This window comes from Corvus kubaryi, unplaced genomic scaffold (genome assembly GCF_017639235.1).
Source record: "Corvus kubaryi isolate FWS band 111438036 unplaced genomic scaffold, C.kubaryi_AGA036_p1.0 split3-73, whole genome shotgun sequence".
Classification (NCBI taxonomy): domain Eukaryota; kingdom Metazoa; phylum Chordata; class Aves; order Passeriformes; family Corvidae; genus Corvus; species Corvus kubaryi.
The window spans coordinates 36,456,367-36,470,500 of record NW_024582091.1 but is presented as its reverse complement, the minus strand read 5'-3'; the positions used below and the strand labels follow the sequence as shown (position 1 = coordinate 36,470,500).

The 14,134-nt window shown below is 43.0% G+C and overlaps 1 protein-coding gene across 2 annotated transcripts in view; it reads left to right on the top strand.

Annotated features, from left to right (window-relative positions):
- The first annotated feature begins 7,408 nt into the window (after nucleotides 1-7,408).
- The window catches only part of SLC2A12 (solute carrier family 2 member 12), a 30,943-nt gene continuing 24,217 nt past the window's right edge, over nucleotides 7,409-14,134 (top strand). For both annotated transcript variants that reach the window (XM_042017159.1, XM_042017160.1), the window contains exon 1: nucleotides 7,409-7,719. In XM_042017159.1, coding sequence (XP_041873093.1) covers nucleotides 7,605-7,719 — 115 coding nt within the window. In that variant the 5' untranslated portion in view covers nucleotides 7,409-7,604. The remainder of the gene's footprint in view (nucleotides 7,720-14,134) is intronic.

The window sequence follows — 14,134 nt, the reverse complement described above, 5'->3', positions numbered from 1 at the left end:
CAGACCACGGAGACTTTTCTTTGAGAAGTGCATATTGGTAACTACCTAGGAAAGGGTAAGATTTGGAGAAGAAAGCGAAATGTGAGAGATGTGTTCAAACCCAGTCTGAAGGGGGAGAAGGCAGTGCCAAAACTCATTACCATGTTTCCCAAAAATCAGTGAGATAAGGTTAGAGAAGGAAAATGTGTCTTTCATGTTCCCAGAGGAGCCAGGAAGAGACTTGCAAGCTTCCTTGCTCTCATAAGAGTAGCTGCAACTAAGCAGCCCCTCTAGTGCTGCTCTGGAGTTTCTGATTACTTTTTGTGGTGTGAAATTAACCTTCAACCAAGTCAGTAGCTTTCTGCCTATTGACTCCACATACCCAAAAATCTTCTTCATGCACTATGTCCATGGTAGAAAAGTCTTTTCCGAGAGCTAAACTTTATCAGAGCTAACTACAAAACTTCTCTGTTGTTTGACAAGACCTGCTGAAGTTAGAAGCTGTATTGGAAGGCTAAAGCTTTGTGTGCAGCCTGTTTGCTGCGAACCCAGTCTCAAACATTCTTTCTTTGGGGCATTCCTGCTCAGAGGCAGTACAGTGGCTCTTCAGGGCACTGTGAGTGCCCAGCACAGCACATGCTGTACCACTGACAGTCCCTTGGGCTTTGCCAGCACCTATTTCATCAGTGTGAATTTAAACAACTAATGCTTCAGTGATTAGTCTGCCGCAGAGAGGTTTAAGCCAAACTGAGCAGCACAGAGTCTGAATCCGAATGAGAAGGGAGGGAGGAGGGTGTCTGCTGAGTGGAGTCGCTCACAGGCTGGCTGCCCCTGCCATGTAGGAGGCAAAAGAGTGCACCAGGACTTCTGCAGTCTTCAGAGAGGCCCAAGCCTTAATGCTGAAGTCTCTTGTTGCACAGCAGTAAGTCAGCCAAGCAGCCACATTGGGATGACAGGGACCTACACTGGTGACAGATGGCAGCTGACTTCTTGCAAGGCCATGTCTGCCTTTACCAGGGGTGTGGAGGGAGGCAGCAGCAGGGCCCCCAGGCCTCAGTTCTCAGCTGCTCAGGGAAGTCCTTCATACAGATCGTGCTGGTAAACTAAACAGAAAGTTACAAGAGAGGGTTTGCTTCTACCCAGGACATCATAAAATTAGCTTTGCCAGAGGTGATATGTATTTTGGGCTTAAAAAAACACCAATCAACAAATAAAAACCCATGCCAGAAGAGTAAATGCCAGGCCCTGAATTGCAAGAGGCTGCAATCCCCACCAAGTGCTTTTGGAGGATGTGTACTGGGAATCCTGTCTGAGGCCACAGCCCAGATGAGGGTTTCTTCCCTGATGAGGTTCCTGGGGGCTCCCATGGGTGTGTTTCCCCCACCTGTATTTCAAAAGATGGGATTTTGTTGTGTGCAGAGGGAAGGATTCTGGGGCAGAAAACCTCCATTTCTTCCAAAGAGCCTCCCCTGCATTGCGCTGGGTTCTAACAGATCTGTCACTCCACCTACTGAGCTTTCAGTATCTCCAGCTCTGAAGGCAAACAGTAGTCTCAAAGTAAATTTGAGACACCTCCAGATGCACAGTGTCCACTGAAGACCACGTTTGCTACCAGTTAATGGACCCAGGTGACAGAGGTTCTGGGAACAGGTGACCTGAAGATTTTACCGCATTGAGGGAGAGTTCACTGCTCACTTACTCAGGACCACTAAGTGAGCACAAAATGACCTGTGCTTTGGAGGCTGGTTTCATTTCCTGCTTGTCTGCAATGACTTGAAAATTTTGATGGACTTTGGAAAGCTTTACCCAGACATTTGGTTTTAATGAATGCATGTAAAACTGCTTTCAGATTGCCAGCTGCGGTCAAAAACCAGCAAGAAGTCAAAGCAGAGCGTTAATGACATTTAGTTGTTTATTTTTGCAACAACAAGATTTTCAGGAGAAAACAAAACACTTTCTCAGTGGAAATAATTAAAACCATGAAAATGACTGCATTTCCTGTGTGACTGACATATTCCATGTGGGAGAAAATGTTTCCCAGCAACAAAAATAATACATTTCAGCAACTCAAACTTTTCTTAGCAATGTACATCCCTTTCCTAAACTGGAACAGGCAAAGGGAATTTCAGCTTACACATTTTTAACAATTCATCACAAGAGTAAAGAACAATCTCCGCTTTCCACTGCACAATGATCTTAAGGGCTTCCATTTTTGGCACCTTATTTGGAAATTCCTAGAAACCACCTGATTTCAAGCAGGGGGTGACATTACTAACTGGCTTCTCCGGGCTCAGTCCTTGCACTGAGAATGTGCACTGCCTCCCAGTTTTATTTCAGATGAACAATTTTCTTTCCACTGCAAGGGCTGCTCTTTCCATGATTTGTAAAAAATAAAAAAAACTAAAATATCCGAAGCTAACAGGAAAGAACAGTGTGTGATGACAAACAGTGGACATGTTATTCAGCAACAAAGTACAGGTGGCCCCTTCAGGTTGCCCAGAAGCTAAAAGACCTTTCCTTTTATTTGTTGGAAAGGCTATGCAGCCATGAAAGTAGAAACCTGAACTAAAATTTATATTTTACTTTGTTTTCTCGGCTCAATTCTATTGATATTGTATTTTCCAGTCTTCTGTTCTTACTTTCAGTTTGATTTCAAGTTTCTGCCAAAACATAAGTCTTTAGAGTTGCTTACCAAGGCCACATTGTACTTCTAAACAGTACTTTTAAAGAACACACTAACAGAAGACCAAAGCATTAAATATTTATGCTGTGAGTCAGCAGGGACTCTGGAGGGAGTTGTGAAGTGTGATGAGCTCTGGACTGTGTCTATGATTTGAGTTTTTAAAGCCAGAGAAAACTATATTGGTACAAATCAGTGCCTCTCAATGAGTAAGAACATAACAGAAAGAGTATGACTTAGCAAGAAACCACGGGACTCAGAATGAAAAAACTTCTCTTTTCAGTTCTGTCACGGATTTTCTACATGACATCAGACTATATTATTTATTTACTTACTAAGTATTATCCATTTATTGATGTATCCGGAGTTTATTCCGTTGCAAAATGACACAAATGCCATAGCCTAAACATTATGTTTATGACATATATCTTACATTTATAAAAAGCATCTCTGCAAATCTGACTCCTGAATTGCGATTCTTTTGCTGCACAACAGTAATAATGATAATCCTTATATTCAAAGTTCCTGAAGGATGGATCATTTTACTTTCTTGAGGCAGCTCTCTGGTTTTTTCATCCACTTCTCATTGCTCCGTAACTGGAATTTTGGCATATTTTCCTCCTTGTGTGTGGGTATCAATGTGTCAACACTAATGGTAAGGGCTACTCATGCTTTTTTAGACCGGTACCTCTTTTTTTAATAAAGAGTATGGTTTTCTTTTGTTTTTTCTCCATTTCTTTCTTGTCTCTCCTCTCCATGCCACTTTCTTTCATCCTGCCAGCCTTCCTCCTGTTGTTCCAAGCCAGGTATCTCATGAACATGTTCTGCAAATGGCAGACTATTAGTTCTGAGAGCAAATCTCAACAATCAAAGATGAAGACAAAGTAACTTAAGCTGATACATCAAGAAAATGCTCTCCATAGTTTGCTGAGAAGCTTTGTTTCTACATTTTCAAATAAATTAATTGGGAGACTTCCACTCCCTTCTTTTTGAGAATCATAAAATCTACAGAAAAAAGATGACCTTACTTACCCAACTCTGATGAAAGTGGCTTACGAAAACTGATACAGAAAACTCTTTGACTCTTAATTAATTTTTGTTGGCTTATTGCAAACTTCTCTGTCTCTCCACAGTCCCAGATGTGAGTTATTAGGTCACCAGAAATACAAATACAAATAATGACTAGAGATTTTAGAAGAAATATCCACATCAACCTCACAGATTTTCCAGACAGATTATTCAGCAATTTAATGTGACTATCTTATTTTCTTTATCCAGCCTACTTATGTTTATAGTACTAAAGTGTTTGGCCAGCTTTGAAAGCAAGGAACTGAGAAGATACCAGTAAAGATGATTTGCACGTGGATAAAATCAGCAGGGGAATCTCATGAGAGTGTTGCACTCATACCCCTTGCCTGTCTCCTGACCCTCTCCTGCTTTGGGCTTCTAAATCTTTCCCACTCTTTTTTCTCTCGAAGGGTGTGGCCTTCTGCCCAGCCTCCCACAGCACAGCTCTGAAGCCAGGGCTCTTGCTCTGCAGAGCGTCATTAATCTGTTGCCCATCTCAGCATTTCGGATTTGTTGCCTTCTGGCAACATTTCTCCCTGCCCCTTTGTTCCAGCAGGACTCCCTTCCTGGGTAGCCATGACAGGGGCAGAGCAGGTGCAGTCCTGTCCTAGCCTGCCACCACCCTGGCCAGGCTCCTGGCCCTGCTCCAAGGGACACCTTGCTCCTGGCACAGAGCCCCAGCCAAACAATTGTTCTGAGTGTTGTGCACAGGCAAGGCAGTAAGAGGAAAAGAATGGAGAACTGAAAAGCATCGAAGGACACTTCTTTTTCTTCCTCTTTATCCCAGTCATGTCCGTTGTACAGAGTCGTTCTTGCTTGCTTGACTGTTTATTTCTGGTGGGAAGCGGAAAGGGTACTGGGCTGTGGGACCAGGACTCTGTGGCCACCAGCAAGGGTTTCAGTTGCTGCACTTCATAGATCTCTCTACAACTGGCCTGACTGCAGAACCAGCACAGGCTGTTTGTTTTCTCTCTCTGTTTGCCTTCGTTGGCTGGAATCAGCTTTTTTCCAGTTCCTTCCTTTTCTGGGTTCCCAGTTAGCACCAGTAAACACCAATAACATCAATGCCTCAGATTTTTGCCACAGTTGCGATAAGAGATTCTCACACTGGCTGAGCTGTGGCTTTTCACAATCAACTGAAACTGGTAACACTGCAGCCCATCCTTCATAACAATGCCATGCAAACAGCAGATCTCAGGCTAAAATATTTCACATTTCCACTTACTGGGAACATTGTTTTCCAAAGACCATATTACACTGATACAGTTTTTTGGCACAGGGTGTAACTGAGGGAGCAGGTCGAAGCCCAGGAACCTTCCTGGCACTTCGGCAGCACTCACTCAGCATGGCAAGGGTGCGCTGCCCTTTGGGCAGCCCAAATGCAAGCCCTCAGAATAAGGACGTCTTCCTTCATATTTTCTCTGGCCATTACGGTTTGTACTGTGTCTACTGGCTGCTTTACCCTCCGTGCAAGCTAGGTACATACCTCCTGAGATTACCCCAGGGGGCAAAGTTAAACCATTGCTGTGCTGCAGCTGGCATAGATACCATGAAATAAAGGCAGAACTGGAAAGGAAAAATGTATTATTTGACTGGATTTCTTAGTAAACAAGAAGGTAAACATTTAAAATAAGTCTAGGCTCTGGCTTTTGAGGGGTCTGAACTCTAGGTGTAAATACACTTAAAAGAAATCCCACTGTTTGTCTAAAATACCTTTTTTTACTATTAAAAAAAAGGAATTAAATTCACTATTGTGTTCACTAACTAATACTATTGTATTCCCTCAACATTCATTTCATAAAATCTGTTCATCATAAGATTTGTGAACTCGATGTAAAGCAGCCTTTTCTTTGTATTATTTACTCCTGGGGGTAGTATGCTTCTTGTTCAGGGGAAGGTGCAGTTCCTGACAAGCTTTTAAATTCTGCTAAAGTCTGTCTGTGCCAGCAGCTGTATATAATCAGTATATTTAGTTGGAGGACAGCATTGATTTAGGGGTTTTTTGTACAGCTGTGTTACATCTCTTACTTCCATCAAAATCAGTAGTAGGCCATGTCTGATGAGTGATTCAGCAGGAAGAGTGAACCCCAAAGCATCCTCTGAGGCCATACATCTGGGAGCAAAACTTTCCTCCCTGTCAAGTTGCCACAGGCACCTGTGCAGTTCTCTGGCATCTCCAGGACCATTACATGTAAAGGGAGGTGGGAACAGCCATGTATCTATGGAGTTAGCTGAGTTTTCAGAGAGCTTGCACTGAGCAGAGCTGTGGGTTATATGAGGTGTGGGTTGTTAGATGAGGTCAATTACACACCACATTATCACAGAGAAATCTTATCACAGCTGAATTTGATCTATGAAAACATTTCCTTTCCTTCCCCAGCTTAAACAGCCTTTCATTTTTTCCCCCAAAACATACAACTAATTTCTTTAAAAGTTAACATTACTTTTTGCACGTATCCCATGAGGAAACAACACCTCTCTGGGTGTGTCAAGAAATTGTTAACAGCCCTGACAGCGTCCTGTACCGACTGACACGTGGACATTTTACAAGGAAAGTATGTAACACATGAGAGCAGAGTTAGGTTGACTCATTTAACTACATGTAAAAGGCACTGCCAAAACCTAAACTCCCCAATGGAAGCAGTGGCCCCGTGGCATCCCTGGTGCTCCACTTTCTGAAGCTGACAGCAAGGCAGCTGTCAAATGGAGCAGTTACAGTGTCTTTCATCACATTTTTTCTTGCTAAGCAAACGTCAGTAAAGGGCGTATTATGCTGCTCTACATAAGGAAAAATGTTTAGGAATTCTCCTGTCTAGAAATACTGCAAAAGCTACCAAGTTTCTACCTCTACCTTTCCCTCACATGCTATCTACAGGCATTAGTGTATTACAACAAAAACAAACAAGCAAGCCACGAGAGAGCACAAACAAGAAGCCTGCAGCACTGCCAGATTATACAACAGTGATTCCCACTGGGGGTAACTTGGACAACTTGCCTGACGGAGGCAGCGGGTCTGCTGAGAGCACTTGGAGGCTCTCACACCAGGACTAGCACAGAGCAGGGCAGGCAGCCTCTCACCTGCACCCACTGTAAGCTTTCCCTGCTGCTGCCACCCAGCCTCTGGCCACTGCTGCTACAGAAGCAAGTGAGGATGGAGTGACTCCCAGCAGCGATCAAAAATCAAGTCTTTGGCTCAATATAGCTGAGACAGCTTTTCTACAAAAAAGTTGTCATGGAAAAGAGGGGTGGCTTGCCCTTCATTTGCTTGTAAAATATCATGTACATCTTTGCCATGAAAAGTCCTGATTCCTACTATCACAGGCTGCAAAGGGCTGCCATGGTTGTTTTCCTCTCACCATAACTTGCTCATAAGTTACAAGAACGAAGCGATGCCGCGTGTGTGTGCTCAGTGCCTTGACTTTAGCTGACACAGCAAACACCTCAAACCCTCCTCTTCAGTGTGTCTTCTCTGCTAAAAACCTGTGCGTACGAACACCAGGGAGAGGAGGAAAAGAGAGACAGGGAAAAAGGGAGAGAGACCCTGTAAGTGAATGGGTAAGGAGTGTGCATGAAGCTGTGCATAGATGTCTGATGTCTCAACTATTTTTTAAAAGGCAAAAGCAATACTTCCGACAGACGGCCCTCCCCTCGCCTGCAATAGGCTCCCCAGAATAGCAACAGCCTGTGTCACTGCAAAGGGCAAAGCCTTCTGAAATAGCAACAAAGTTGTTCACAAACCACTTTGTGGTTTGCATTTGGTTTCAGCCAGCTTCAGCAACTTGTTGCCAGGAGGAAAACAACCTGCCCTTTCCTGGCCGGCCGGGGAAGGATCACAGCCCTGTGAAGTGCTCCCGCCCAAGGTGCGAAGGGGGTAGTGATGGTACCTGGGCAGAGCACGGAGGACCTCAGCCAGCAGAGCCAGACGATGAGAGCGGGGGAGGATGAGGAGAGCAGCCGGGGCAGCAGCCGGCCCCAGCTCCCGGCTGCGACAGGTAAGGAGGCAGGAGCTGAGTGCCAGCTGTTGGCCAGCAGCAGCTGCCCGCACAGCTGATGCTCGGGGCTGGGGGAGAACGGCCCCACACAGCCAAGGGACTCTCGGGAGGTGCCTTCTCAATTACTGAAAGTGCTCGAGGGGAACATATGAGTGAGGAGGGGGACTGCCAGCTTGAATTTTGAATGAAGGTTTGTGTGATACTTTCCCTAAAAGGCCTCAGTCCTACTGCTTGTGTAGGTGCTGTCTGTTGTGTAAATCCTTTTCCTTTATGAAGATGAGCCATCTGAAAGATAGGAGAACCTGCTGCTCTCTAACAACAGTGGTGATCTGGTCCTTGCACACTCAGGGGCAATACAGCCCTTTACACCAAAGTGATTGAAGGGAGTCCAGGCAAGCAGTGCACCTGCTCATTCAGGGGGACAGTACAGGGTGGGGGGACAGCATCTCCCTCCTGTTTTTACTTCCCTAGCATTTCAGGAAGAAACAGGATTTCTGTACTGACACCCTCAAAAAACAACTGTAGCATTTCTTCGGTGTTTTTAAGTGCAGAAACTGAATTTCATAGCTCTTCATCTTTGCTGTCCTACCCCACCAATTTTTCTCAGTTGCAGCATGATTTTGAAACTTCAGCCTCTTTCACAGATGATAAGACGAAGGGGATAATGCCCCACAATCATGATATTTCTCAGCCACAAGTCAGCTGTACCCAAACAGGACAGCAGGGTCAGAAGCCGGAAATGACAATGTCCCAAGCAGATTTTGTTCACTTAGAGCTGAATGAACTGACTAATGCAGGAATGTTCAGATACCATAGGCACAAATGCTTTGTTGGAGTGTAATAGTGATCAGTCAAGCAGTGTCTTATACTAAAATCAGAGGTTAGCCAAGAACAGAAAGTCAGTATGTGTGCAGACACATTTAACGTTGCCTTAGGGACTGAGGAGAGCAGTGCAGATGGCTATGGGATAGCAATAAACAGATGGCAAAGTCTCTGCAGCACATGGGTTAAGGTCAGAAGAGTATGTGCAAATTACACACCTGTCCTTACCCTCAAAAATCAAAGCAGTAACCTGAGGAATATACAATTACCTAGTTAGAAATTGAAAGAACTTGTCGATTCTTACTAGAAACTAAAAAAACAAAACCCAAATGCCATTTAATGTAATGAGGGGACAGGCTGCCTGTTGACATAGTGAAATTACATGGCAGAGCAGTTAGAGAGTACATGGCCAGGGTGGGTCTGCCCAGGATCTGCATTCCCTGTCTTTCCATCATTGTCAGGGGCTTTTGTTCATGAAATTTGAATATTGTTTACAAAGTACATTAATCTGGCTTATGCTGTACAAAGTATACAGTGCTTCCCACCACTGGAGGAGTTCAGATGTGTGAAAATGAGTGGTACATTAGTTTCCTTCTACCTTCTTTTTCAGTTCCATTTACAAAATATTTGGTTTGGGTTTGCCTTTCACACTTGGGTGGGAGGAGTCCCATTTGTCAAATGGTTGTGATCCCACATGGCCCTGACACTATTTTTGGTTAAAGTTAATATTTTCTGAGATTTTCCATCTCTGTTTGCAATATAGCTTCACCCCAAAGCTACCATTTATTTCATCCCATAGGATCTTGTTGGGTAACTGTTTTAGATCCCATGCCAGACTTCTAGAGGGACAGTTAGATCAGATGTATCCTAGCTAATACGAGAAATGCACCTGCTGAGCAGCTACTGGATCTAAAGAAACCTCAGGTGTTGGAATAGAGCAACAGGGTAACATAGATCTCTTTATACCAGGCAACTGGATGAGATAGAGAAAGTGACTGTGACAGTGCAGCAAAGACCCTAATAACATGAAAATGGAAGAATCACCTTTTATGAGAAGAAAAACCATGATTTAATTATACAGCAGTTCCTAATATATGCCATCAAACATTTATCCTAAAAAAAATTGTGATCCTCATGCTACACATTTCAACAAAATCTTCCTTAATGACAATTCGGGAAATTTTAAATACTATTTCCCTGGAAAGACACACTTTTTATATGTCAGACAGCGCTCAGATGGAGAAGAAACACATTGTTAAAGATAGCTTAAAATTTTAGGATACAGATGCTGTAGTTTTAAAATTTATTGTAGATAAAAGTAGATATCTTATTCTATTGAAAAAAAAGATATTTCATGCTGTGGATTCATATCGAGGCAATGAATTCAACTCATTGTGGTTTTCTGATCTGTGCTTATTAACCAACAGTTGACAGAGCTTGAATTCACTTTCCAAATGTCTAAATAGATCAAAGAATTTGCAAGGATTTAAAGAACTTCCCTTCCCTTCCAAACTGAGACATTTCTCATCTCAGATTAAATCAAAGTAAACAGAAGAAAGTACCATGGTGGAAGAGATTGTCAAGTCCCCTCCTATCAAAATAGATATATTTGCACAGGTTACATAAAGTAATCTCCCTCCCCCCCCTCCCAGTAGTTTTCTATATGCACACTGAATGATCTCTTGGGAGAAAGCAAAGAAAAACTACATCACAGAAATCTCGGTGTTTGGACTAATGTGGGGCATAGCACTGCCAAACTGAGCTGGAAAGGGCTCCCAAGCACCTTTCCCATTTCTCTCCCTCCCATTAGGCGGGTGAAGAGTGGTGTTCCCCATCAGCCTGCTTGCAGATCTTCCCTGGCACTGATCATTTATCCCTAAGGCCCATAAAATACATGCACAGACCAAATACTATGCCTTTGGAAAGACTGTATTTTCCCAGATATGTGCTTGAAAATAAGTAAAGAGGCACACCCTTACCATTTGGCCCCATCCAGCCTCATTGTCAGTACTCTGTGCTGTACTGCAACTGCAGTTGGTCTCCTTTTCAGGAACCAAGCATAAACACTTCCAACGAATGTTCTTAAAGATAGGTTTGTTTGCCAAGTAGGGCTGCTTTTGACTTGAACAACAGTTGTGAGAAACCACTTTGTTTACATGGGAAACTAGAGAATAGACTTTCCAATCACTTGTCATATACCAGCCACACACTCGTTAGCCATGGTGTTAGTGGCAGACAGAAGGAGAAAATTCCCTGGAAGCTATCATTAAAATATTTTATTCCCCTGGGCTGTACACTGCCATGTGTTTTGCTGGCATCTCATAAAAATAAGAGAAATATATGTGTATATATATATATGTAAAGAAGCTTTTTGTTAAAAAAAAGAATGCCTAAGAACTGCCAGCAGCATCATTAAAAGTGACACTTAAAAGGATTGTGAGTACAACTACTGCAACATGCTGTATCTGGAAATGTTAAAGCAAAACATATGCTGAAGTCAGAGAGAATTTTGCCTAGAGGAAGGCCATGAAGGGAAACTGAGCAGAGATTTCAAGGTTTAACTCAGCAGGCAGTTGTGAGCAGGCAAGTTTTGGGTACACCAGTTAAAACAAAACCTGTGATATAACAATGTTTTTCAGTGGAATAGTGCCTGTGAGGGACAAGAGACACTAAGGTAACTGCTGACTTTGCTGCTGATGATGCAAAAGGACAATGTATCTCCCTCTGCATCACATCAGGATCTGCTGTTCATTCAGGGGTGCTGTAGTTACAGCCCTCCACTATTTCTGTACAACTGTGGGCATGTGTCACTGGACACATGAAGAAGGATACCAGCTGACCCGGTAAAAACAAACTAAAGAAACATGAAGACATTGACCAAGGTACTCTACTTGGAGAAGCAAGAAATATATGAGCTTGAATATTTCCTTATCTGTTCCGAGCTCTACATCCAGCTCGTACAGCCTCTCAGACTAAGAATAAATAACCATCTCAGTTTCTCTGATTGTCTGAGGATCACAGACTGAGGTGAGCACAGTCTGGATTGTAAAGAACAGTGCTGGTGGTGGACTCTATCAAGATATTTGACTTGACACTGCCATTCAGAAACTGAAAGTATACAAAAATGTCACTCCAACATTTTAAGAAATAAAAGCTGTGCAGGCAGGACACAGACTTCAAAGTATCAATAGGGTACACTGTCCATGCTTCTGTTGCTGTTGCTGCTGGAGAGCCTTAAACTCAGCTTTTGCCCCTCTGTTACTTGTTTTTTCTTGGTTTCTTGGAAGAAATTAATAGATTATTTGGGGGTGATAAAGGTGATGGGTGATTAATAAATGGGATATGTCACTGGCTGAATGCAATTCGGATGCCTTGGCCTGCTGACTGCAAGTGAATGTGCTGTCTGAGGTTCCTCTCTGCTAACTTTAGACATCTACATCTGAGCAAGCCACACAGTTTCCTTTTATAGGCAATGGAGAGAAGTAGCCATCCGACCTAATTCAGACATCTAGAAATGCCTATTTTTCTCCAGTGGTTACAAGAGAAATCTAGAGATGATGTAGATGTCTCTACGTTAGGTAAGTTGAACCCATGCTATGTATTTTAATACAGACAAATGTGAAGTGATTTGCATTCCCCATTAGGATGCAATGAGACAGGCCATATTTAAAGGCAAGGCAGTGCCTTGGAAAGAATCCAGTCAGAAAAGAAGTTGGTTGTCCTGGAGGTTAACCAGAAGATGAGCTCCTATACATGTCTGTGAGAATCCTTAGACAAACAGAGAGGGAAATGTCCACCAGGACTGGAATAATTATGTCAGGTTTCTATTTGGCTCTGTGCAATCACAGCAGGAGCACTGGGTCCAGATCACAATTTACTGGAGAAGTTGATGGTCTGGATAAAGTTCAAAGAACAGGGTTTGAATACTTAAGGGAGTGGTAAACTTGTAAAGCCTCACAGGGTAAGTAGCTAAAAAGGAGATGTCTGTGAGATGACTCAATGACAGGCTATAAGTACTTAGTGAACACAATTAAGTATGGGGAAATCGACAATGGGATCTGAGGGCTGGAAGCTGAGGTTGCAGAAATTAAGTCTAGAAATAACTTACAGATAACTTACAGTGAAAGCAATTAACTTATGACTTTAAGCCATTGGTTTTCAATCACTAGCAACTTTTAAATCAAAGCTGAATGTTTTAAATTGCCCAGTTCAGATAAATATAATTGAAGCGTGTCTGAAGGATGATGGTGAGCTCTTTGTGAATGTCAGACCGGATGTCCACAATGCTCTCTACTCCATAATATAAAAATTGAGGTAAAATCTTAGGTTAAATGTACATGGCTCAATGATGTACAATACAGAGATATTCAAAAAAGCACAAACACCAGCACTGAACAGTAGTTTGGGCAGAGCACTATGATCAAATTAGCAGTTTAGTTTCTGATATGCAAGCTCATTCCTTCAGCACAACACTGTGTTAGCCCAGATTTCCAGCCAGGATTCATTGGAAGGGTATATTCTCCAGATATAATAAAATACAGCAAGCAGGAAACTCAAAAGTATAAATGGGAAGGAGAAATTATGTTTTGCAATGATGAAACAAGTACTGCAGGCGTGCATTGCAGGATGGAGTACATGCAGCACAAAGCAGCCGAGCTGCAGTCAGCAGTACTTCCACTGAAGTACTGTTCAATGGGTGAAGGAGGTACAGCAGGACCTTGCTCTAACCCATGCACTAACCTCTATTAAAAATAAGTGAAGTGGTCTCAGATGCTGCAGATATAAAGGAAGAAAAAGCTTTAGACATATTAACATATACGGACAACAACAATATAAAAAAGATTGTTCCATCATTGGAGCATTTTGCAAATTTGTTTCTGATAGTTTCTTCAAGATGTCCCATCTCCATCCAAATAAATCTATCCCCTGCCCCCACCGTCTGAAAGATTTTTCACAGTAATCCCATTCCCCCTGTGTCCTTATGACCCATCAAGACAAAAACCATGTGCTTCTCTCCTACCTCTTATCTGTCTCTGGTTTGCCAGCCACACCAGCTCAGCAGCTGAGCGAGTTGAGGTGCATTTGGTGCACTCAGTGTCTCTGGGCTTCGGAAGCTGTTTGGCTTCTGCTTTGCTCAAAGTTAGGAGAGCTAACTCTAAGTTAGGTGATACTTATCTTAATAGACTTAATGGGCTTACACATCTCCCCTGACCCCGGAGGCATTGCTCACAGCTATACTGCGCTACCCTCCAAAACAATCCGTCTGCCTGTGGAGTAGATGCAGGGTGGGATGGCGGAATTGTTTGCTTCTGGGAGCTGTTAGGAGAACACAAAGTGGTTTGGGGTGCAAATGTACCAGGGATTCTGCCAGCAATTTAGTAGGATATATGGCCACATGCCAGGGTCTGGGCGCTGTTTACTTTAGTAGCGCAGATGTAACTGCTCTCCTTCTCTCTGTTCAAGATTTGCTTTTGAAATGTAATATCCTCTGTCAAATGGGACTGATCCTCATCAAAGTGCTCAAAAGTTACTGGCAAGGAACTCTGGGCAGTCAGTGTGATCAAAGAGCCTTAAAGCATTAGAAAAATAAGCT